Source organism: Heterocephalus glaber, unplaced genomic scaffold, assembly GCF_053883595.1.
Source record: "Heterocephalus glaber isolate CG9 unplaced genomic scaffold, H.glaber_assembly_v1.0 deba00000943, whole genome shotgun sequence".
NCBI lineage: Eukaryota > Metazoa > Chordata > Mammalia > Rodentia > Bathyergidae > Heterocephalus > Heterocephalus glaber.
In genome coordinates, this window is record NW_028258175.1 from 1776778 (window position 1) to 1802668 (window position 25891).

The window sequence follows — 25891 nt, forward strand, 5'->3', positions numbered from 1 at the left end:
ATCCAAAGGTCTCTGGAGGCAAAGAAGTCAAGCAGCACTCGGAGAGATGCCACCAGTGGGCTCAGAGGAGTTTGTACTCCAAAATCTTGAGCCCCGAACAGAAAAGGAAGTAACCTTATATAGAGCTCTCTGGGGTAGGGGGGTGGGCCCACCTACCAGGTAAGTATGTTCACTGAGGTGGATGGGCAGAGTTAACAGAACATTCTCTCTCCTTTTTTTGGTACTGGGGATCGAACTTGGGATCTTGCGCTTTTGAGGCAGGCAGTGGAGCTAAATCCCTGGCCCTTAATAGAACATTCTTTAAACCTTAGGTAGAAGGCTCTCAATTTTAGATGGAGAGCCAGGGAAGACCTCCGGAGAAGGTGGCACGAGTTCTACTGAAGAGCTTTCTAGGCCATTCCCTGCCCCTGCACCCAAGGAGCAGGGTTGATGGTGAACACTCCGTACACCCCACCCTGACTCCAAGTGTTCAGGCAGTATTATCATAGACAGCTAAATTAGACAGAAATTAACAGGCAGTCAGGGAGGGATCAGCCCTCAAGGCAATCAGTGCAGAAGACGAGACACACCAAGATTGGGGCTGGAGGCGAATCTGAAGAGAACCGGGCCTCAAGATGGAGACGCAGCAGCCAGGCACGAAAGCCTCGCTAGAGATATAAACAGCAGCTCGAAATTATACCATAATTAGCACCACCTGCTCCAGTGGGCCCAACTAGGCCTCAGATGCGCAGGTGGGTACCAAAATGTCTAAACCCATCTGCCAGCCCTGTCGAGGAATGCCTAATGTGCTCGCCATATTCCCTTGCTGTGTGCCTCGTCTCCTTACTGGATCGATATCAGCTAAATTTATAATCCTGTAGTTTGACTGTGGCTGACCCATGTTGTACGGACGTTGTGATTTTGCTATATACAATATCCTTGGACAGAGCCTCCTCGGGATCCCTCCTGGAAATCAGGAGCTGTTCTTATTTCCAAAGAGTCTCCTGACCGCCTTTGCTTCGCGCCTTCACTCCTTAATGTTGCGAGACAACGAGCTCAGCACAGACGGCAACAGCAGAGCAGGTGGACGCTGAAGAAGCGCCCGGGCCTCGCCGCCCCCGACGGGCCCAACGGGACTTTATGGGTTATGGCCCTGAGCTGGAGGTTGATTTCTGTGACCTCAGACCCCGGGGATGTCTGGATTGCTAGGGAAGCAAGACGCTCCTTTCGGGAAAAGCGCTCCGGGGCGATTGCTAGGCATCTTGGAGGCCTCAGAAACGCAGGTTTCCTGCAACCTCTCCTGGAGGAACGCAGCGGGTAAACCCTGACACAGAACCCAGAGGGCTGGGCGCTGAAGCCCCAACCAATCATCGTTCGCTCCCACAGAGTCCTTCCTCTCTCCGACTCTGATTGGCTAACGCTGCGCGGAAACCCCTGACTTTGGGAAAGCCCTACTGGTGTGAGGGTTCTCCTCTTCCAGCTAGATGGTTGGCAGAAAGGGCCGAACTATGGGCATTGATTCAGGCACTCAAATGGTCAAAAGGGAAGAAAGTCAATATATATGCTGATTCCAGATATGCTTTTGCCACAGTACATGTCCATGGCATGCTGTACAAAGAGAAGATTGCTCACGGCAGAAGGGAAACAGGTTAAAAACAAAGAAGAAATCCTACAGCTCCTAGATGCAGTTTGGGAGCCTCTGAAGGTAGCTGTCATACATTGCAGAGGCCATCAGAAGGTGAAAGATTCCGTTATTCTTGGGAACTCAAAGGTGGATGAGGCAGCCAAAAAGGCAGCCGACTCCAACACAGAATTTATAGAACCTACAGAACACCCAAGAAGAATCCGAAAAGATTGAATTGTACTACTCAGACAAAGAAGATGAATGGACAGAGTCAGAAAGCCCATAAAGGAGACTATAACAACTGGGTGCTCCCTGATGGATGGGTAGTCATTCCAAGGAGACTAGCCTATGTGTGGGTCAATAGACATCATGATCTCACACATGCAGGAAAAACTGCTGTAAATGAACTCCTTCAAAAATATGACTACATTCCTCAACTCTCCACACTTTGTGCCCTTGTCTGCTGAAGATGCAGCACCTGCACCAGAGTAGAACCCAACTAAAAGCCTTGGCCAGCACCTGTCCAACACATTGGAAGCTCTCCTTTTGAAGACATACAAGTAGACTTCACAGAAGTGAAGTCCTACAAAGGCCACCGATATCTATTAGTCTTTGGTTTGGTTTGGTACTGGGGATTGAACTCAGGACCTTGCCCTTTTGAGCCAGGTGCCGGAACCACTGAGCTAAATCCCTGGCCCCAATATCTATTAGTCTTAATCTGTACCTACTCAGGGTGGGTTGAAGCTTTCCCACTAAGACAGAAAGGGCCCAAGAAGTGTGCAGGGCCCTTCTAAGAGAAATCATTCCAAGATATGGAGTCCCTCTAACCAGTGGCAGTGACAATGGTCCAGCCTCTATAGCAAAAATATTCCAAAAATTGGCTAAGTTGCTAAAAATAAAATGGAACTTGTATGCAGCCTACCATCCACAAAGTTCAGGGAAAGTAGAAAGGAGGAACAGAACCATAAAGTTAGCTCTCCCTAAATATTGCTTAGAGACCCAGGACCCTTGGGTAGATCTCTTACCCTTCGCCTTGATAAAAATCAGGAATATGCCTAGCAAAGGAAAATTCTCCCCATTTGAAAGACCACCACCATTGGTTAAAAGCCTTAGGGGCATTACACATGAAGTAGGAAGCCTAATGCTCAACAAACAGCTTGAAGCTTTAGGACAGGATTTTTTTTTTTTTTTTTGGTACCGGGGATCGAACTTGGATCCTTCCACTTGCAAGGCAGGCGGCGGAACCACTGAGCTAAATCCCTGGCCCCTAGGACAGGCTTTTTATCAGCTTCACAAATATTACGGGGAAAGGGATAACATCCCCACAGACAGTCCTGCTCATTCATTTGAGCCAGGGGTCCAAATTTATGTAAAAGATTGAAAAAAGGACTCCCTCACCCCAATTTGGAAAGGGCCTTATGTTATTGTTATAACAACTCCCACAGCAGTAAAAGTTGCAGAAGTCCAGCCTTGGATCCATCATTCAAGAATCAAGGAATTTCATCCAGGAGACTCCTAGACGGGGCAGCCGGATCCAGCAAACCCACCGAAGGCGACCCTGCTGAGACAGTGCTCTCAAAGCCCTGCTCCTGTCACTCCAGAAGCTGAAAGGTCAACACACGGCTGAAGAAATTAAAGGAGATAATGCTCTCAAGAGCCCTGCTGACAGGCTGACGTACAGCTAAAAGACTCATGAACAGTTGTGGTGCCTTGTTGTCTGGGACTTTCCTACACACTATTGTTGTTGTGTGTTTAGTTCTAACTGGGTTCCTCTTTGGCATTGCTCTGGGTGCCAGTGCCCCAAGAGACTGGAGCACTTGCCAAAAATGCTGGCTTGCGATCACATATTGATGTATTATCTCACTCTTCTGGGTTCTTATATGTTTAAGGTAAATGTGGGACATTGGGACTTTGAACTGAGTATGTACAAGCCTAAAGATTCAAAGTTTGATGCCCAAACCAAACTAATTAAGGTAATTAAATGTGAACCCAAAGGGCATCCCCTGCCCCTTACATTTGATGGATGCCCACACCAGCATTATGGCTGGCCGGGAGTGATAGATTGTGGAGGATATAATTGGGAACAACAATACTGTAGAATGAAGTCAGAAGGGCAAGCAATAATGGCTATAAAGTTCCAAACTACAAAATATAGTGAGGTTTTACATTTATTAATGGTAGGAAAAGAAACATGCTCTACAGAGCAAGTGAGGGTCAGTTAACACTGGGAAAAGAAGTGCACTCTGCAGGGTGACGGACCACTGGAGGAGAGAGCACAGCGGCCATGAGCTCAGTGACAGCCATTTTGTACCTCCCACTCCTCAGGCTGAGGTCAGGGCTAGACCAGCCTATCAAAAAACCTGCTTGAGCTGAGGATTTAGCTCAGTGGTGCTACCTACTGCCTGCCTCGCAAGCACAAGGTCATGAGTCCAATCCCCAGTACCAAAAAAACCAACAGCAACAACAACAAAACCTGCTTGAGTTCTCCAGAAGAACTGAAGATATCACTTTCTGATTGGTTCCATTGCTTCTTGGCCTTTTGGCTAAGATCAAGTGTAGTATCTGATTGGTTCCAGGTGCTGGTCTTGGACTGTCCTCTCCTGGATCTCCATGACTGACAAGTCACACCCACATGCCCAGCCAGCTGGCCTCACTGCCATAAAGCTGTACACCTTTATTCATTTGTAACAGGGATCTAGACACCGGGCTTGTAGAGGCCCACTGGGTAACTAAAAGCAGGATGAAACTTGGCATCTCTGCCTTCTTCTATCTGTCTTCCTTATTACCTTAAAATTTTGGGTCAGATCCCCACTCAGCTCTGCACAAAAGCATGGTAACCATTTAAGGAGTCCCCGTAATATAAACCTTATTAGCCCTAAATTTACCTAGCTTAGCCGCCTTCAAGACTAAGGAAACCAACACAAGAGTAAGCTACATACTGCTTGATGGTGGCACAAGCCTGTGATCCAAGCACTTGGGGAAGCCAGAGGAGCAGGAGCACAAGTCTGAGCCCAACCTGGAAAACTTAGCAACTTAGTAAGACTGTTTCAAGAAAAAAAAATAGTAATTTCAGGATTTGCAGCAACATCCAATTGCCAAGTTTACAAGGCTCAGTTCCAGATCCCTTGGAGCAATGCCTACAAGTCCTCAGTCACTGTCCCAAACCAAGTCACCTTGCTTCCAGGAAAAGCAGAGCATTTCAGACCACCCCATGATGTTACTCCCAAGGAAAACCAACCACCCGTATCAGGAGCCCCCCCCCCCCCCAGTCACCGTCTCACTATGGGAACCGCTGACAGTCTCAGAACCTCCCACAGCCAGTCCTTTATACTGATCGCCAAGAACGCAACTTGAGCAGGATGACCTCCTCTTCCAGCTACTGGGCAAACCCCAAACCCCTGCCTTCATTCCCTTTTCCAGAAAGCCCTAAATCTGTCAGTTCCAAGGCAGGTCTTCCAACTCTCTAGCTGTCCTTTACCACGCTACTTTTTTTTTCTTTTTTGGTTTTTTTGAGACATGGTCTGCACAAGTAGTTTCGGCTGGTCTTAAACTCACTATAACTCATGCTGGCCTCGAGCTCGAGTCAATCCTACCTCAGCCTCCCAAGTGCTGGGATCACAGGCGTGCGCCACCACGCCCGCAATCTTTTTGAGAGTCGTTTTAGGGTAAACTGAGTTTCATCACGTCAGCCCAGCAGGAACAGAACGGCCCAGTGATGACAAACCCCACAAGACGAGCCACGAGACTTCCTACCCTTTCTGTAGCCACTTCCGCTAGGGAATTACTACCGCCTTACCAGGGCGTCTGTAACGCGGCACTTCCGCCCTCATTCCAGTAGGGTTCTTTCAAAAGCCAGACTTTCCGAGTTTAGCGGTATTAGCCAACCGGCGTCCGCGGGAGGCGGGCTCCGAGAGAGCGGGTGCTAATTGGTCGAGGCCCCAGCCTGCACCTCGGCAGGCGTGTGGCGGCGGGGTCCGGACGCCTACCTCCTTTCTGAGGTTTTCCGACCGCCTCGCGATCGCCTCCGAGCAATTTTCCCAAAACAAGCGCCACGCTGCCCTAGCAACTCAGTCATCCCTGGGATCCGAGGTCAGAGAAAGCAGCTTCAGCCCTGGGCCCGTAACCTGTGAAGTCCGATGGGCCCCTTGGGGGGCGCGGTGAGGCCGGGGCGCTTCTTCGGCGTCTACCTGCTCTACTGCCTGAACCCTCGGCATCGGGGGCGCGTATACGTGGGGTTCACCGTCAACCCTGCTCGTCGGGTGCAGCAGCACAACGGAGGTCGCAAAAAAGGCGGGGCCTGGCGGACGAGCGGGAGAGGGCCCTGGTACGAGGGGAAGGGGCTCAGTGCTGAGGAGTCTGCAGGGAGGAGGCGGATTCCCATGGGCGCCCCCTAAATCAGGGGCAGGGCCCCGCTCGGCAGAGGGCGAGGCCAGAGACTGGAGGGCCTTACGAGGGCGGGCGGGCGGTAGGGATGGGCGGGTCCACAGGGGCGGGGCCGGGCGGAGGAGCTCCTTGTAGCTGTGGGGAAGGCGTCCGCGTGCGAGGTCTGGTGATTGAGACTGAGGTCCGGGGAGTGGGACATTGGAGTCAGCCTGGGGCTGGGCTCGAGCACTGAAGGGAGGGCTGAGGACTGCCACGGCCTGCGACCCGAAGAGGGGCCTGAGGCGGCAGGTGCGAGGGAATGGGCCGAGCTCCAGGGCAGGGGGTCGGGCGGGCTGGAGCTCACGGGCCGCCCCTGGTCCTCGCAGGGAGATGGTGCTCCTCGTGCACGGCTTCCCGTCCGCTGTGGCCGCGCTCCGGGTAAGACAGGCACCGGGGTGGGGGGCTCAGGGCGGCTGGGGCCCAAGCCGCACCCGACGCCAGCGTCCTCCGCCCGCAGTTCGAGTGGGCCTGGCAGCACCCGGGCGCCTCGCGCCGGCTGGCGCACGTGGGGCGGCGCGTGCGCGGAGAGGCCGCCTTCGCCTTCCACCTGCGCGTGCTCGCGGCTATGCTGCGCGCGCCGCCCTGGGCCCGGCTGCCGCTGACCCTGCGCTGGCTGCGCCCGGACTTCTGCCGCAACCTCTGCCCGCCGCCGCCGCCCCACATGCCGCTGGCCTTCGGGCCGCTCCCGGCGTCCCGGGCCCGGAAGGACGATGGCGAGCCTGCCACAGACCGGGGCTCCCAGGACCAGTGCACCCTGTGTGCCCTCGCGCTGCAGGTGAGGTCCACAGGGACCTGGGTTGTGGGGTTCCGATGGCTGTGGATGGGGCCTTTTATTGAAGGGCCACCCTGCCCGCCTCTGTCGGTATCGTGTGGCACTTGGGGCCGTTCCTGGACATAGCAGTACCTGTCCGCAGCATCTGCCCTTTCCCGTGGGAAGCACCTCACTAGATCCCGGAGATGACAACGCGACACCTTGTCCTTGCCTGGCTCTCCATCTAAAATTGAGTCTTCCGTGTGCATATCCCTGCCCTTCTCCCCTGAACTCTTTGTTTTAACATGGCATAAATTGTAGCAAGTGTTGTCATCAGGCTCCCCGCCCTTCATGCTAAATCCAGGAGGGCAGTTCTTGTGCTCCTGTAAATGGAAGTAAGCGACTCCATGCGTGCCTTGCCTCCCTGGCCCCTCTGACAGGATGAAGAGGGCCCCCTGCGTTGCCCCCACCCTGGCTGTGTCCTGCGAGCACATGTGATCTGCCTGGCAGAGGAGTTCCTCCAGGCGGAGCCAGGGCAGCTTGTGCCTCTGGAGGGCCAGTGTCCTAGGTGAGTCTGGTCTCTGTCCCCAGCCTGGTCTAGTCCAGGGTGAGGGTGCCCAGGGCTCCAGGCCAGGCTGGAAGGGGCTTGTGATGCCTGACTCTGTATCATCCAGTCCACTGTGCCCTGGGTAGGTGTAAGAACTCACTGCTGTGGGGAGACCTACTCTCGCTGTGTCAGATGGGCTCCAAGGAAGACAATGATGACTCGGATTTCGAAGAGGTGAGATGGCCCTGGCCTCAGGTTACCCCCTCCATCCCCAGGCTGCCTCTGACCAACTCACTTGTCTCCACAGGGACACTGGACAGACCTGCTGGAGATGTGATCCTCACTGCCCCAACTCTGCCCACTATTCCTTTTGTATTCTCCTTTCTCCTCAGATCTGTGCAGTTTTTACTTGAGTACAATAAAAATCTGAGTTAAGAATACCTTGTGATGTTTGTGAGGGTCCTTGATGGGTGGAGCAGAGGAGGGAGAGGGGGAGGTACCCCAACCATAGCACCAGCTTCTCTCCTGCCTGAAAAACCTCTGCCTGGATTTCCCCAGCCCACCTCAGGTCACAGGATTCTTTTGAGGGCTCATGATTGAGGGGCTACCTCCTGTGGCTACTGGACTGGTGTCCTAGTTCTTCCCTGACCAGTGTTCTCCTTGCTCTACTCTGGCCCTAATTACTTCAGGCCACCCAGCCTCATCACTCTGGACTGGGCTCGCCACAGCCAGAAGTTCCTGCAATCCCATTTGCCTGCTCCATCCTGAACTCTTGGTGTCTTGCAGGCTGCCCTGGAGCCACCAGGAAGGTGAGTAGCGCTGACCTTTAGCTTTCTGGGCCTGTCCCGTGCAGTGAATGGATCAATTAAAAAAGCATTCTGCTGACCTGCTATTCAGCCGAGATTTGGTGGTGGTGGTGGGGTCTGGTCAGTTGCTAGTCTGCTGCTCCAAAAGAAATCAAAACAGTCCGACACTGGCCACTTTCCCCTAGTTTCAGAAGTTTTGTTTTCTACAAACTAAACACACGTTTTCTGTTTTCAGACCCCTCTACACTTGGTTCCAGCCCCAGTGCTAGTCAAAGTAAGTAGTCCCTTCCGCTAAACCCCACCCTGTCTTTTCAGTAGGACAGCCAGTCCCGGGTGCTGGCTCCACCTCCCTCCCACTCTGGCCCCAGGAAACCTGCAGCTCAGAGAGCAGCCTGCACTCTTCACTCGGCACCCATGCTAAGCCACTGCAGGCCGGGAGCCTCCGAGGTCAGGTAAGTGCCGGGTGGGGCTGGCCCTCCAGACCTCCCTTGCCTGCCCAGCTCCTGGCCAGCACCTCTTCCAAGGCAGCCTGGCCCCTTGGGCTTCATCAGGCTCCTGTGCGATCCCTGGCTGTGGCCTTGTCTTAGTACTTTTCTCATTGTTGAGAAAAAATACCCAACATTCAAAGATAAAGGGGGAAAGGTTTATTGAGCTCATAGTTTGTAGAGGTTTCAGTTTATAATTGGCTGGCTCCAAGGCAGGGTGGTGTGGCAGACAGATATCGAAGAGGAGAAACAGTTCATGGCAGGCAGAAAGTAGCAAAGCAACAAAGGGTGAGCACAGCTTTTTCTATCCCTTATATCTTATCCAGGCTACCCACACCCTTAATCCTAGTGCCCTTGATCTAGTATTGGACCATGAATCAATTCCAGCATCACACACTCTAGATCCAGCCACCTGTGCAAAAGCTCCACCTATGACTCCATGAGGCTTTGAGGGAACATCTAGACACACCATAACATTCTGCCCCTGGCCCCCAAAGACTCATGGACATGATGCCAAAGACCTAACAGTTTCAGCACTGCTGAAAAGTCAAAGTCCAAATGTCTTCTGAGCTTTAAGGCAAACTCTTAGCTTGTACAAGCCCCTGTTCAAATGAAAGAAAGTTAAACATTTCCAGCTTTCAATGCCATAAGATAGACATTTCCATTCCAAAAGTTACAAATGGGACAATGGCAAGGAATGGAAACAAAGCAAGACCAAAATACAGCAGGGCAAACATTAAACCCCACAGTTCCTCTTCCAGCATCCCAGGCAAACTGGCAAGTTGTGAGCTCCAAAGGGCTTGGGTGGGTCCGCCCCTATGGCGCTTCTGGGGGTTGTAGCTCCCCAGGCTCCACTGGGGCCAGCTCTGCTCCCTCTTTGCAGCTTTCCTTACGTGATCCACATTCCTGGCTGGAACTTCCCAAACTTCTGGGGTCTCCACTGCACCTCTGGCTTCACACACTGCCCTCCTGGACACACTGCCAGGCCTCCCAGGCCTTCCGAAATCTGGGTGGAAGCCTTCCTGACTGCATAACTCTTGCATTCTGCATGCATCTAAAACCAGCACCACATGGATGAGGCCGAGGTCTGCTGCCAGCTAGAGCAGTAGTATCCAGGGTTCCTTCTCTTTTGGCTGTAGGGGTCCAGTGTCTATGAACCAGATTCCAAGGAACAGCTTCCCTAGGCTGCTGCCATTCTGGAACACGGTTGCTCTGGGACTGTGTTCTCAAAGAAAAGTCTTTTACCTTTGCAACTCTTGAGGATGGAGAGGCTAAAGTCCTTTTGGTTCTTGTGATGTCCTCAAGCCATCTTCTCTGTTGTCTTCTCCTGAAATACTTGGCTTTTTCTTCCTAGTCTTTGCAGCAACCAGTTTCTCCTCTGTTCCATCTTTGCAGGCCACAACTTTACTGGTTTACTTTGGGTTCCTTTCTAGCCAAACTCAAAACATTTTAAATCATTCAGCTGGGGGCCAGGGATTTAGCCCAGTGGTTCTGCCGCCTGCCTCGGAAGTGTGAGGTCCCAAGTTTCATCCCGGTATCAAAAAAAAAAAAAATCATTCTGCTGGGCTCTTTGCTCTTGATTCTCAACATAGATCTGGCTAAAAGCCCCCAAGAATACCCATGCCACTGCCTCAACATTAGACTGCCTCGCAATTAGTCTACCACCCTTAATCTCAGTCTCAGGTAAAGTCTCTGGATGTGAGGAAAATGTGACAAACTTTTTGCCAAGCCATAACACATATCATCTGGAGCCCAACAGCCAATGCAACCCTCCTTCCCAGCAGAAACCTCGCAAGCTTGGTCTTTACCAACAGCACTTCTGTTAACCTTCTGGTCTGAGCTCTGACCAGAATCTCCCATCAAGTACAGCCTAACACATTCCAGCTCTACTTTTTCAGCATTTCTGAACCTTTCCGAACTCTTCCCCTTCCCACAAGCCGGTTCCAAAGGCTCTTGAGCCACATGGCCAGGTAATGTCGCAGCAACAACCCCACTTCTCTGGTACCAAATTCTATCTTGATTACTTTTCTCATTGGTGAGACAAAATACCCAACACTCAAAGGGGGAAAGGTTTATTTAGCTCACAGTTTGTAGAGGTTTCAGTTTATAATCGGCTGACTCCAAGGGAGAGCGGTGTGGCAGACAGGCACTGGAGAGGAGAAGTAGTTCATGGGGTGCAAAAGATAGCAAAGCAACAAGGTGACCACGGTCTTTCCCTAATATCTTATCCAGGCTGCTTAGGGCAGGTAGCACTCACACCCTTAATCCTAGTGCCCCTGATCTAGCATTGGATCCTGAATCAATTCCAGCATCACACACTCTAGATCCAGCCACCTCTGAGAAGCCCCACCTGTGATCTGAGGCTTTTGGGGACATCTAGACACAGCCTTGACAGGCTCTACTTTTCCTGTTCTTTCTCCATGGATATACCATCTCAGCAGGACAACTCCTGCCTGGCCTAAGCCCCCTTCCCTCTTTAGCTGAGCTATCAGTGTTTTTCTTCTCGACATACAAGACTCTGCCCCCAAACAAGCATAGTTACTCAACTCATGTTTGTCCTGGAGCCCAGGTGCAGTTTGGCTGGGCAAGTGGATTTTCAGGCTTGGCTGGCCAGAGAAGTTTTCCTATGGGAAGGCCCAGGATCTCTTAGAGGGATGAGTATGGATAAGAGCCTGGTAGGTGTAGGCTGGGAGCCACAGCAAGAAGTAGCTAAGATAAAGCTGGCTAGCAAGTAATTAGAAAAGGCAGGCTGCTGAGGAGTGCTCACTGGGATTTCTTGAAGAGCTTCAAAAACCTGGACTTTGGCTTCTACTATAATTGGTTAGGGTTGGGGTTAGATTAATAGGAATTCCTCCTGGTGTTGGGGCCCGGCCTTAAGGGAAGCCTATGTGTCTGGCCCCCAGGCAGCAGCATGGAGCTGGTCCAGGACACCTCCTGCCCACCTCTGGCTTATGTGAAGGGGGTCCCGCTCATCAAGTACTTTGCGGAGGCCATAGAGCCTCTGCAGAGCTTCCAGGCCTGGCCCGATGACCTGCTCATCAGCACCTACCCCAGGTCCGGTAAGCAGGGAGGCCACCTGCTCCTAGGCTGCAGTCCTTGTTTGGCGAGCAGGACCTGGCCCTCAGCTCTGTTTGCCTCCTCTTTCTCTCTTCCCAGGCACCACCTGGGTGAGTGAGATACTGGACATGATCTACCAGGGCGGTGACCTCGAGAAGTGTTGCCGAGACCCCATCTACCTGCGGGTGCCCTTCCTGGAGTCTGGAGGTCCAGGGACTCCCTCAGGTGTGTGCAGGGCCTAGGGACAAGGGAAGTGGTGGTGGGGGACCCTGCTCCAGCCCAGCGGCTCTCCCTTGCCCATGCCTCAGGGCTTGAGAGTGTGAAAGATGTCCCCACCCCACAGCTGCTCAAGACGCACCTGCCTGTGGCCCTGCTGCCCCGGACTCTGCTGGGTCAGAAGGTGAAGGTGAGGCAGGGCAGGTACCCAGGGTAAGCTCCACTTTGGACCTGTTCTGGTGTGGACTCATCTCAGGGTAGAAGTGACTCGTTTTGCCATGGGGAAGAGCCCAAGTAAGTGAGACTCTTAGTGCAGACCACAGAACAATGGAGTTCAGGTTCTCATTGGCCTAGCAAGAAGGGGGCTGGTGGCATCCCAGAGTTTTTGTTCCAAATCTTAGTGACATTGAAAGTAGTCAGATTAGTAATAAATATGGTTCCAGGGACCAGTCAGGACTTCAGTATCAAAGAAGGCTTAGAGTGCCTGCTCAGCTGTACCCATACCATGACATCTTCAGTGAGTGAGCTTCCACACTGCATTATCTCCTTTGTCAGACAGAGAGATCCGTTCACACAGGGGGCTGTGAAGTATGACCTGAAGGAAGGACAGGGAGCAGCTCTGCTTTGGGGTGCTGTGTGGTGAGGATGCACGGGATTGGGTTTTCTGCCCCTGCAGGTGGTCTATGTTGCTCGCAATGCAAAGGACGTGGCGGTCTCCTATTATTACTTCTGCAAGATGGCCAAGCTGCACCCTGATCCGTGTACCTGGGACAGCTTCCTGGAGAAGTTCATGGACAGCAAAGGTGGGCCTGACTGCAGTGAGGAGGGGCTGAGTGAGGGGCGGTCAGCTAACCTGAGACTGTATTGTTGTCTCTTGTCCCCTTCCCTAGTGTCCTATGGGTCTCGGTACCAGCACGTGCAGGCGTGGTGGGAGCTGAGCTGCACCCACCCTGTTCTCTGCCTCTTCTATGAGGACATGAAGGAGGTAAGACCACCTGCCACTGCTCCCCTCCTTGACCACACGGGACAGGAACCTCATGGTGATCTGCTGGGGCCTTCTCCAACCCAGTCCTGTGGCAGTCCCACAATCCAGGGTTCCTCTCTTCCATCCTGGGTGACCCGAGCCAGCTCAGCAGCAAGACTAAATAGTCCCGATATCCAAGTATCTTTGTCAGCAACCTGAACATGCACTGCTCCGCAGTTTGGGGCTCTTCTCCCTGCCCCAGGACAAGTGCCGAGCTGCGGGCCCTCCCCTCCTCCAGGAGGAACCAAACAGGCTTACTCCAGGATCCCGGGGGGAAGTGACCTGCTCTGCCACGGGGAAGAGCCCAGGGCAGAGCAGGCCGAGGCCTCTCTGTGGAAGTGACACTGCCCCTGTGAAGCCAGAGGGGCCCTGTGTTCCCTTTATGAACAACTTGCAAAATGTGTCTGGTTCTCCAGGACCCCAAAAGGGAGACTGAGAAGATCCTGGAGTTCGTGGGGTGCTCCCTGCCTGCGGAGACCGTGGACCTCATCGTCCAGTATACATCCTTCCAGGAGATGAGGAAGAACCCCATGACTGACTCTACCACCCTAGACCCTGAGCACGTGGACCACACAGTCTCCCCCTTCATGAGGAAAGGTGGGGCCCGGCCAGGGCGGGAGTCTGGGGGAGAGGAGGGAGGAAGCAGCCACCAGAGCCCACCTGGGCCATGTGTGAGTCTGCTGCACTCAGACTCAGGCCTCTCTCCTTCTCTCAGGCATGGTGGGGGACTGGAAAAGCACCTTCACGGTGGCCCAGAATGAACACTTTGATGCCCACTATGCCGAGAAGATGGCGAGCTGCAGCCTCCCCTTCCGCTGGCAGCTCTGAGTGCTGAAATGGGTCTTCCAAGTGCTGACAAGAATCTCCTGTCAAGCTCAGCTTACAGCATTCTAGGGCTTCTCTAGCTGGCATCTCTAAACATTTCCAGACTCCATAACCAGTTCCAAGAGGTTCTGAACTGGACAGCAGGTAGCAGCACACAATGATTCTATTTCTCTGGTACTAAAATCTGTTTCAGTTACTTTCCTGGCCTGGGGACAAAATACCCAGCACTCATAACTTTCAGGACTAGGCATTTATTTTGGCTCACAGTTCACAGGTTTTTTAGTCCACATTTAGCAGGCTAAAACCCAGAAACTGCATGGCAGAAGGTGCTGGGCAGAGGAATGCTTCTCATATCAGGGGGCCAGGAAGCAGAGGAGAGGAGCCAGGAAGATTTACCCTTCCACATCACACCCTCTAGTTACTTGCTAACCATTTCTACCTTCTAAAAGCAAGTTAGTGACAGCGCCCCATGATCAAATCACCTTCCAAACACATGAGGCTTTAGGAGCCTTCTTAGATGTAAACCACAACACAAGGTCCTACCAATCGTAACATACATGGTTAGGACATACAGAAATATCTCTTGACCCAATTTTGTGGCTTAGATCAGCTTTATTTTCCTACATTGATCCTTTCCCTGTCTGCTACCTAAAACTCCCATTCCTGAAAACCCCATGGTCCTCCCAGAGGCATCAGGCCTGCTGCAGTGGGCAGGACAGCATTGGGTAGGGTCACTCACTTGGTAGGAGCAGAGGGGAAAGGGAGTCCTGTGCAGCTCTGGGGAGGGCATAGGCTCAGGAAGCCCTGATGATCAAGACTGGTCTTAGCTGCAAGTGGTGGCACTCACCTGTAATCCTGGCACGCAGGAGGATCACAAGTTCCAGCCCAGCCTGGGTAATTTGCATTTAGGAGATTCTATCTCAAAATAAATTTAAAGGGCTGAGGATGTAGCTCAGTGGCTCTGGTCCTGCCTGGCAAGCGCAAGGTCCCGAGTTCGATCCCTGGTACAGAAAAAAAATAAGTGCTGGGGCTGTAAAGGTGTCCTAGGTTCAATTTCCAATAGGGCAAAAATAAATATGTAAATAAATTAAAAGACTGGGGACTTATGGTGACAAAAAGCTTAAAATTCTGAACACCCCAATTTTTCTGCTGACAGTCCTGCCCAGAAAGTACTGAGTGGTCATAAGGCAACTCCCAAATTCTGACTAAAGCAGCACAGATATAAATAAAGAACTCTCTATTCCTATCAGGTTATGATCCATGTTTCCCCCAAAGTTAGAGAGTACAGGTGTCTTTCTCTGAGTCTGAAGAGCCACTTGTGAAGCCTAAGCAAGAGGCCTGGACAGTTTGTAACTTGGATACACAAGTTCACTTACAAAACAGGCATTCTTGGAAGATTAAGAACAGGATGTCCTGAAAAATGAACTTCTAAGACACATTTGCTAACTCAAGCCCTTTCCCAGATCTTCAGTCATAAAAACCTAATCTCATTGTAACTGAGGTTCCTCAATTGGATACTCTCCAAAAAAAGGCCCAAAAGAAATTGAGGAAGATGAAATTTCGGGGGGAGGGGGTTTAGAGGAGAAGAGCCTGACCTCCCTGTTTGAGCCAGATGGGCTCGGCTAGTGGCTGCTGTGCCCCTCCCCCTGCCCAGTGGGCTGAGACACCGAGCTTCAGTGTCCTCCCTGACCAGATGACCAGCACGCTCCACCCCAGCATGAGTGCAGCCAGACAGGCGGTGTGGTGCCCTCCCTGCTCTTGCCACTTCACACTTTATTGCTGCCTTTGTGGGGAAGGGAGGGGCACCCTGGAGTGGCTAAGATCAGGAAAGGATGGACCTGGGCCCCTTATTTGGGTAACATTCACAGCAAGCTTTCAGTCCTGTCTCTGAAACAGGCCTACAGCTGCTATACAAGCAGTGTCCCCAGTCATTGCTTTGGTTTTAGTCTAGGAGGGCTCCTGTCAAGGCTGAGCCTCCCTGGAGGGCATCCAGAGGGGTTTGCACATTAGTCCATCACGAGTGAGTTAATTCCCCATAAAGAACAGGATGCAGAGCCAATCATCAGCAAAAGGGCAACATCAGAGCAGGAGAGCTGAAGCCAGAGCCCCAGAGCTCAAGAGGTGTGTGCCTTTATTCCTTCAAAAACAGCTACAGTTGGGGCTGGGGGTGTAGCTCACTGGTTCTGCCGTCTGCCTCACAAGTGCAAGGACCTGAGTTCAATCCCCGGTATCAAAAAAACAAAAAACAGCTACAGTGCTACAGTGCTCTTTATCTCACAGCAGTTACAGTGCCTTATAGGGAATGCTGACAAACACCTGCTGTGTGACCTTGGCCATGATGCACATGCATGGTTCAGTATGTTGTCACATATAACTGGCCCTTTACGTGCATGGCCCTGAGGGCAGTCATGTCTTTAGGTGTCCTCAAGTGCACTTAGGTTTCTCAGGCTTTGAGTTTACTCAGAAGTGGTACCCCACTGATCCCTCCTTGAGTACTGACCCTCCTGTGCTGGAGCATGGGCCCTGTTAAAAGACTTGATTTGGTGTTCCTGTAAAAACAAAGCAACTAGGCTTGGGTGTGGTGACGCACACCTGTAACCCCAGCACTTGGGAGGCAGAGGCAGGAGGACTGCTGTGAGTTTGAGGCCAACCTGGGCTACATAGTTGGCGAAGCCCAACCGACTTCCAATGCTGCTTGACAAAGTTTCAGCTGGGGGAAAGAAAGGGTGGAACACATCGTACCCTCATATTTTATTTTTTTTCTTGCCATAATGTTTATAATTGTTCCTCTGGTCACAGGAGTCATTGTGTTTGTGACTAACAACAAACTCTCCATGAGGCTAATTGGCAATGATATATTGAAATTTGATCTGACTCAAAAGTCTCAAATTCCAGTTTCTCTTAGTTCTATTGCCATATCCACTCCTAAAGAAACCTCTCTTAAAACCCCCGCTGTTTTCCCACTACTATTACTCCCTTTCTTATTGCTGTCATTCTTTTTACTAAAGGGGTCTTATAAAGAGATTGAAAGGACAGACTTTAGATGTAAGAAATAGTGGGGAATGGGAAATAAAAAGAACGTTAAGACAGGTAAATACATTAAGGAGGCAAATTACTCAATATTTCTCAAAGTGCTGTAAATATCTCCTGCTCATGTACTGTGAACCCAAATGACATTTAGTTAAGATGAATAGAGCTAATAGCAAACTATATTAACCATTGTGCAGTTTCTCAAGGGCTAGCTGGTGACCACAAGTTTGACATTTAATTTGATTAAGTTACTTTCTGTTCTGCTTAGGTATGGGACAATGAGGGAACTGTTTTGCTTAGGTACGGGACAATGAGGGAACAATTGTAATTTTTAAGAAATGTATTCATGATATTCAATGATATGAGTCAGCTTAGAAAAAATATACTGTTTAACAAAAATAACCTTTACCTCATCAGATATTGCTAAGGCGACATGTTCCGCCCAATGCCTCTTTGCTATTGCTTAAAGATATAAAAATAAATCAGACCCTGAGACTTCTCAGAGGAAACCTGAACATTGCTTGTGAAGGTTCTTTTCCCATCGCCGGCCCAGGACATCTCCCCTTCCTACTCTACATCAAATGCGGCTGGTCCGCGGCAGGTGGCACCCAACGTGGGGCAGGTAAGGGGGGTAATCAATTATAGTTCGGTCTTGGGCGGCCTTCACCCCATAGGGCACTGCAGGCCCCGCACTCAGAGAAAAAGAGTAGGCGTTAAGAGAGGGGTGAATAGTCAGAACTTATAGAGAAGATAATGGGCCACAAGGGGTCTAAAAAAGACTCTTTGTTGATATTTTACAACACTGTTTGCAATCTCATAAGGTTAAGGTTGCTACCAAAGATTTATCAGCCTTCCTGGACTTCATTCAGGAATGCTGTCCTTGGTTCCCAGATGCAGGAACTTTGGACGTGGATACTTGGGGACGTGTGGGAAAAGACATAAAGAAATATTATATTAAATATGGGCCAGAAAAAACTCCTGTTAATGCCTTCTCTTATTGGTCTGTGATTAATCAATCTATGGGTTCTTCTATGATTAATACTTGTCCTTCAGATGCTTTTCTTTCAGCACCCACAGAGGAAACTCCATTGTTAAAAACTAAAAAATCTCCTTCCATTTATGGTGTAACAGAAAATGAAAATGATTCAGATGAGCTTTTGTCTCCTTCCAAGGAGAAGGATTTAGAGGAACAAGCAGCTGGATATCACGATCCTGATTGGCCACCTTTGCAGCCTACAGCTTGGTGCAGCCCTAAAATATCTAAAGGTAAGGCTCGCGGGCACCATTTTCCTCCACCACCAAATCAGGTCGGCTTTGCAGGAGCTGTTCGTAAAGCTGCTGTGGCAGGCAATGCCACTTTCTCCTGTTTTTCTGTCATCTTTGACACAGACTGGGACTATAAGCCGGTATGGGAGCCTTTGCCTTTTAAACTACTAAAAGAAATTAAAACCACTGTACATTCTTACGAGGCTTCCTCTCCCTATACTATGACTCTACTAGAAACCTTAGGGGGAAAATGGATGACACCATACGATTGACAACAGGTAGCAAAAGCCTGCCTACCTGGAGGGGATTATTTACTGTGGAAAATGAAATATGAAGATAAGGTCAAAACAGAATTAGGTCATTCACATAGACAAAAGAAGAAAATCACTATGGATATGCTCTTGGAAACAGAGAATGGGTAACTGCCTAGGAACAGATGCACTTACCTAATGATGCCCCCAGAGAAATAATAATTATAGATTTATGGTAAAAAATTTTAAAAGGGGGTGACAACTTCAAAATGCTCTTTTTATATTTACATATTTATATTTATATTTATGCTTTTATTCCTTCTGATTCTAATCTCAAGAGATCTCTGTTAATTGACTATTCTAAAGTTTTGACCAGTCATACAATTATAAATCTAATAATCATAAAGAGGATATTATAATTCAATTTGGCCAAATATATTTGAGTACACTCTAATTTTATAAATTGTCTTATATGTTTGTCTGTTGTCTGTATAGTTGAGCTCAATTTCTTTTTCTTTTTCTCTTTTCCTTTTCACCTTTTGAAAAAAAAAATTTTTTTTTTAAAGATATTCACCTATTGTTAAATAGGCTTATAGATAAATGTTATTAAATTAAAGGCATGCCCTCCTTCCCAGGTTGCTAATAGGTCAAAGTTTCACCAAGATTTATTTTATAAAAGTAATGTGTATTGTCACTTACATGCAATAATCATGTTACAATAAACAGTTGTAAAATAAAAAGATATATATATTCATATTATTTGTTTGTCAAAGTAAATAGAGACTGTGGGGACTCCCTTTGATGAATAAAGAAGTGGCCACCCAGAAAATAATTATTCTGGTCTTAATTCACTAAAGGGACCCCCTAGTAAATTTCATAATCTTATGGGAGACAGACCATAATAAACATTGTCTCAATATGTTATTATAAATTGATTATATTGGTTATCCTTGAAGTTTAAATTCTAAATATGTTATTACAAAATGTTCACATTGGTTAAGTTCTAAATATGTTATTGTGATATGTCTACATTGGTCATCTTCAAAAGATTAATTTTTGTGCCATAAACAAAAGTGTTATTACAAAGATGCTTTTGGTACCCAGCTACATTAAAGAACATAATGTTTTATATAACTGTAATATTATTGCTCCTTTTCTGGTGTACAAAATGTATTTATGCCCTCTAATTTTATGGGTCTTCTAACATTGTTTATGGTAATAACCTTTTGATTCAGATATCTGCCTTTCTCTTATGCTCCAGCCACCTATGATAATAAACACAGTTGTAGGCTGATTTTTTTTCCTTAGATGACGTCCTATAAAAAGATCAGAGCTCAGAGTTGATCAGCTATCTGCTCGTCTCCACCAGCTTCAACTACAGGGACGTCCTCGTCATCGTCCTGCATGCTCTACCAGACAAACCCCTCCACCGACCTGGGGCCAAATTAAGAGCCTCACCGAAAAGGCCAAGGGTCTCGTCTATAATCAACATCTCCCTGTGACTTCTGATAGGCTGTTTGTTGCAATGTTAGCTGTCATAATTTTACTCTGCTCAGCCATGACCTCTCCCTATTGGGCTTATGTCCCAAAAGCTCCTTTACTTCACCCGGTCACCTGGGATTATGATAATGTTGAAATAGTAACTAATTATCCTCAACTTATGGGAGGAGAAGATAATTCCTTTATCTCCCTCAAATATACTCATCATTTTAACTATACAGGTCATGCTGATGACATACCTATTTGTGCTACCACTATCCAAACTTCCCTTCCTGGATGTATCCCTCTATATTATAATGATATGTATGCTGACTCCCCTGCTGAAAAAAAAACAAATGAGATTTATGGTCCCTCTCGTTACAGCTACCTGAAAATTTAACCCAGTTTTCAAAACACACCAGCTTTATGCCTAGTCTTATCTCCCCTTGTCAATCAGCATTTAATGCAGAATATATTTGGAAAAATATTGACAGGCGCCATGGTTTCCCCATGTGGTTTTCCTGCGGTTTTATCACCTTCAAAATTTCTCACCCGTTACCATTCTCTAATCAAAGTTTATATGATTGGTCCGTGTTAAGTCCCAACTATGATTATACTAATTATATTAAAAGAAATTCCTCCACATATTCTTGGTCAAGCTCCAATTTACCCTTAACTGGACCTGTAAAGCGTTGGTTTTCTCCTGGATGGGTGGCCCCCATATATACCTTAACAACCACAAGTAAGATACAGACAGACTTATATCGTCTGTTTGCTTTATTTACTTTTTATAGACCAAGTACAAAAAATACTTCCCTAATAACCTTACAGGCCTGTGTACTCTCCCCTTACACTATTCTAATTACTGGTAAAACAGGTTTTATGTCAATTTCTGTTACTAATCACTCTACTTATGATATTCAATGTGATAATCGTGTGTTAACTAATTGCCTTAATTCGTCCTTTGGACAACAGACATTCCTCTTGGTGAAACAACCACCTTATGTTATGCTTCCAGTAAATGTTACAGGACAATGGTATGATAATCCAGGCCTACAGCCTCTTCAATTAATTGTAGATGCTCTTTCACGCCCAAAACGATTTGTCACAGCTCTTATTCTTGACACCACTGACTTAATAAGCATCATAACTTCACTTGCTGTCTCCACGACTGCCCTGGTAAAAAAAATTCATACTACACATCATGTTAACAATCTGACAAAAAATGTTTCTCTAGCATTGGCCACCCAAGAAATTATTGATAAAAAGTTAGAATCCAGGATAAATGCTTTAGAAGAAGCAGTGTTTTATATAGGAAACCAGCTACAGGCTATTAAAGTTCGTACAGCTGCTGCCTGCCATTCTGGTTTCCGTTGGATCTGTGTTACACCATTACCCTATAATGATAGTCATATGACATAGGGACAAGTACAGGCCTATTTAAAAGGAGTATGGAGAAATACTCCCCTGTCTATAGATTTACAACATTTACATTCACAAGTTAATGCTATTAGGCACAACTACAAACCTCTTCAGCAGAAGTAATAGCTAGCTCTTTCCTGTCTTCCCTCTCCTCCTCTATTTCAACAAAAGCCTTTTTTTTCCTTGTCAATTTGGGAATCACCACTTTAGTCATATTAATCCTCCTATTTTGTCTTCCAGTCATCTTCAGACAATTAATTCGAGCCCTCAAAAATATCCAACTTAAACTCCACGTCGCCAAATTAAAAAATAAAAAATAAAAAAGGGTGAGATGGCGAAGCCCAACTGACCTCCAATGCTGCTTGACAAAGTTCCAGCTGGGGGAAAGAAAGGGTGGAACACATCGTACCCTCATATTTTATTTTTTTTTCTTGCCATAATGTTTATAATTGTTCCTCTGGTCACAGGAGTCATTGTGTTTGTGATTAACAACAAACTCTCCATGAGGCTAATTGGCAATGATATATTGAAATTTGATCTGGCTCAAAAGTCTCAAATTCCAGTTTCTCTTAGTTCTATTGCCACATCCACTCCTAAAGAAACCTCTCTTAAATCCCCCGCTGTTTTCCCACTACTATTACTCCCTCTCTTATTGCTGTCATTCTTTTTACTAAAGGGGTCTTATAAAGAGATTGAAAGGACAGACTTTAGATGTAAGAAATAGTGGGGAATGGGAAATAAAAAGAACGTTAAGACAGGTAAATACATTAAGGAGGCAAATTACTCAATATTTCTCAAAGTGCTGTAAATATCTCCTGCTCATGTACTGTGAACCCAAATGACATTTAGTTAAGATGAATAGAGCTAATAGCAAACTATATTAACCATTGTGCAGTTTCTCAAGGGCTAGCTGGTGACCACAAGTTTGACATTTAATTTGATTAAGTTACTTTCTGTTCTGCTTAGGTATGGGACAATGAGGGAACTGTTTTGCTTAGGTACGGGACAATGAGGGAACAATTGTAATTTTTAAGAAATGTATTCATGATATTCAATGATATGAGTCAGCTTAGAAAAAATATACTGTTTAACAAAAATAACCTTTACCTCATCAGATATTGCTAAGGCGACATGTTCCGCCCAATGCCTCTTTGCTATTGCTTAAAGATATAAAAATAAATCAGACCCTGAGACTTCTCAGAGGAAACCTAAACATTGCTTGTGAAGGTTCTTTTCCCATCGCCGGCCCAGGACATCTCCCCTTCCTACCCTACATCAAATGCGGCTGGTCCGCGGCACATAGTGAGTTCAAGCCCAGCCTAAACTATACGGTGAGACCCTGTCTCAAAAAACAACAACAAAAAACCCCCCCAAAACCCCCCCAAACAAAGCAACTATTCTGTCTACTCAGGATAAGAATCCTGAGTAGATTTACAAGATTTGCCCAGCCAGGGCTCCCAAGAAATAAATTGCAAGCAGATTTACAGGACTGCTGGGGCATGTCTTAACAGGACCTGTGCAGAGCAGCACAGGTGGTCAGTATACTAGAGGCCGCTCTCCTAGACTAACACAAAAAGTGTGAGAGGAATGCTGCTTATACATAGCAGCTGTAGGCCCCTCTGATTGATCCAGGTGTAAGTCTATGATTGGTTCAAATTCAGGCCTTCTCATCATCCAAGCGCATGACTGTTGTAGTTGACTCCAAGCTCAGGTCCCTGTTCTGGGTTGCCGACTGTTGGTGACCCAGGTCTCAAGCCCCACACTGGGGCACTACTTCTAGCCACTACTTTGTTCCTCCCTAACCTGGGGGTGAATGACAGAGACATGGAGTCAGCTTAACATGCAGGTAGCCAGGTGGCTTGTGCCTCTAGTAGGCAGAGAAGCCCTGAGCCTTTGGCTCATCTTGCTTTTATTCACCCAAACATGGGCACAAGCAATCAAAGTAACACCAGATTTGTATGCTTTCCAATATCCATTAGTACATTTTCTGGTAAATAACGTAAGCTGTCTTAACTTTTCCCAATATGCAACTGCCCTTGAGTGCAGCCTTTCTCCTTTGAGCTCACAGAGGAGACCAGTTAGGGCCTAATATTCCTCTGGTCTTTGTGACTGATTAAAGTAGGTGCCAGGAGGCCAGGACAGCCACCATCTGTCATGTTAGTGAGTCAAATGAGAGGGCGGGGTATCACAAGCTGATTGACAGCTAGGTCAAAACCAAAGAATCTTCAGAAGTATGAGGTTTGTTTACTGCCCTTAACTGCAATTTGGGAAGGTCAGGGAAGTTAATGATGGACACAGATTACTTCCACATCTCTACCACATCAGGGGCGAGGCCATTTAAGTATTACTGAACTCTTGAGTAAATACAAGTGACTCCCTGTATTCCTTCCCTGGTTGACCCTTTGACACGATGAAGAGGGCCCTGTGTTGCCCCCTGTGACCTGCCTGGCAGTGGAGTCCCTCCAGCTAGAGCCAGGGCAGCTTGTGGTCCTAGAGGGCCAGTGTCCTAGGTGAGTATTATGCAGCTTTCTTATCACTAAGACAAAATATCCAAAACCCACTACTTTAAGAAGGAAAGGTTTAGCTTAGTGCATGGTTTCAGATTTAGTCCATGGTTTGCTGATTCTAAGGCAGAAAACTCATGGGAGGAGGGTGTGATGGAGCAAAGCTACTTAGCTCATGGGGCCATGAAGCAGAGCAGGAGAAAAGCCCCAGAGAGAAACCACTGAGTACCCTATGTAACAAACAAGGTCCCAGCTCCACAACCCACCCAGGCACACCTAGGGGCATGCTTTACTAGTCTGCTAGGTCTTTCTTAATCCAATGAAGTTGACATATCAGAATTAACAGTCACAGTGAGTCTGGTCCCTCTTCCTCCAACCTGACCTAGCTCTGGAAGTGGCAGTGGTTCAGTCCAGGCCTGGTGTGAGGTAAATGTTTAGAGAGACTTAAAAGAACTATATGCCTCCAAGCTCAAGGTACCTACAGACCAAAGAACAACTTAGACAAGTCAGGCTTAGCAAGTAATACACTGTTCAGGACTTAAAAGAGCGGTGGATGGTCGCCAAAAAGGCAACTCTGTGTTAGGCTACTGGTTCTGTAGAGCACTAAAGCAGCAAAAGCAGGATTAAAAGCAAGGAAGGTCCTTGGGAAAGGTTATGTGTACTCTGTGCCCAGCCCATCCTTCTGAGGAGATTCCACCAGGCTCAGCGAGGCCTCTTCAGCCACAAGGACGTGTGACCACATCACACTGCAGTCTGGCACACACACGACCTCACAGAGCCTCAGCACCTGGTGGTCGGGAGAGAGCTATGGGTGCATGGGGCATGCACCACAAGATGGAGTTACTTCAGTTAGGGTTTGGAGAAATACTCTCACCACACTCCACTCCTTCCTTCTGTTCTTAGAATCTTTTCATGCCTCTTCTGTGATGTCCCTTGAGCCTACCTCTGACCAAGTGCTGAGCACTGGGCCACAAGATGCTATGGGCTGCAGCAGTAAGTGCTTACTCCGAGAATGACACAAACAGTCAAGAGACCGGGTCTCAGGCTGGGGATGTAGCTCAGTGGTACTGCGTCTGCCTTACAAGTGCAAGGTCATGAGTTTGATCCCTGGTATCCCCAAAACAAACAAAAACCACTCATGAAGAGAACACGTCTCCAATAACCAGGCAGAGTCTAGCCTGTATGTGAAGGCATCACCTTTTGGTGTTTATATTATCAGTTGTGTTGGCCTTATTATCTGCAGTTAAGCACAGATCAGGCCAGGAGGGCGCAGGTGCCTCTCTGGGCTCAGTCAGCATGCCCAAAGCCACTGGGTTTTGCAATTCTGTTTGCATCAGTGCCTTTCCCTGTTTGAACAGAAGGTACCCTCGTGTATAATTTTGAAGTTCGGCAGTAAAACTGGCAACAGCCTGTACATGAACTCTTGTCTAGTACCTCTGCCTGAGGGACAGAAAGGGTGATGGGATGTTGCACTGTGCCACTCCCTGGTGAGAGTGGGCCCTCAGTGCTGGAAGTCTGGAACTAGTGGGCGAGGTGATTAACGTGGCCTGGCAGACAGCGTCACCCAGTGTACTTGCCAGTCCAGTCACAAGGCCAGTACGGCCCAAGTAAGACCGCCACCAGCCCTGTGTCTGGAGGGCTTAATATGCCCCACAGCAGTAGGAGCACTCTGTTCCTCAGCCCATTTTGTATTTCCCATCTGTATGGCACACACACAGTGTTCAGGGGCAACCATCCTTTATGTTCACAGAGAGAAGGACCAGTTTATTACTCCTTTTAAGACAGAAGGGGGCGTAAGTGTACACGTGTACATGTTTAAGTACCATTTGGGTCACCGCGTCCCACAACACTGCATGGTTCAGGATTTGTGTACATGTTTTTCTCAGCTGTTAAGGCTTCTCTCAGGACCAGGACTACTGGGATGTGTGTTCCCTAAGTCACTCCAGTTCTGGAGGACAAGGGCAACATATGCCAGGCCATGCCCACGTGACTGGAGAGCAGAGCTTAGCCACATACCCAGGTCGCCCTGGACACTGCCCACGGTAAGAGGAGCTTCCTCTTGGCTGTGGCCAGGAATGGCAGGTGTGCAGACATTTTTTGGGGAGGTATTCAAACATCACATCCACTTAACATGAGCCATGGCTTCCCCATAGGGTTCTCCAACTTCAACCATGGATTTTTGTCCTGGCTTGCAGTATTGAAT

General features: G+C 48.3%; 2 protein-coding genes and 1 pseudogene across 9 annotated transcripts; all 3 read left to right on the plus strand.

The window, feature by feature from the left end:
* The first annotated feature begins 4126 nt into the window (after positions 1–4126).
* On the plus strand, positions 4127–4236 carry LOC147828633 (U2 spliceosomal RNA; annotated as a pseudogene).
* A 1278-nt stretch (positions 4237–5514) lies between these two features.
* Positions 5515–7763, plus strand: Slx1a (structure-specific endonuclease subunit SLX1A). Of its 2 annotated transcripts, none has more exons than XM_004856072.4 (6): positions 5515–5927; positions 6352–6403; positions 6483–6800; positions 7217–7344; positions 7470–7557; positions 7631–7763. In XM_004856072.4, exons 1-6 carry the CDS (start codon positions 5740–5742, stop codon positions 7658–7660), a joined length of 804 nt encoding a protein of 267 aa, XP_004856129.2. In that variant the 5' UTR covers positions 5515–5739; the 3' UTR covers positions 7661–7763. The 2 variants fall into 2 exon arrangements, with proteins under 2 accessions (XP_004856129.2, XP_087065139.1); XM_087209013.1 differs by lacking the exon at positions 5515–5927 and adding an exon at positions 6149–6274.
* Positions 7764–7943: 180 nt separating this feature from the next.
* Positions 7944–22397, plus strand: LOC101697399 (sulfotransferase 1A1). 7 transcript variants are annotated; one of them, NM_001363630.1, is made up of 9 exons: positions 7944–8132; positions 8445–8581; positions 11518–11673; positions 11771–11896; positions 11980–12077; positions 12564–12690; positions 12778–12872; positions 13328–13508; positions 13627–16472. In NM_001363630.1, exons 3-9 carry the CDS (start codon positions 11526–11528, stop codon positions 13737–13739), a joined length of 888 nt encoding a protein of 295 aa, NP_001350559.1. In that variant the 5' UTR covers positions 7944–8132; positions 8445–8581; positions 11518–11525; the 3' UTR covers positions 13740–16472. The 7 variants fall into 7 exon arrangements, with proteins under 7 accessions (NP_001350559.1, XP_087064877.1, XP_087064875.1 ...); XM_087208751.1 differs by having other exon boundaries at positions 7945–8132; positions 13328–22397; XM_087208749.1 differs by having other exon boundaries at positions 7945–8132; positions 12564–12872; positions 13328–22397.
* Positions 22398–25891: the final 3494 nt, after the last annotated feature.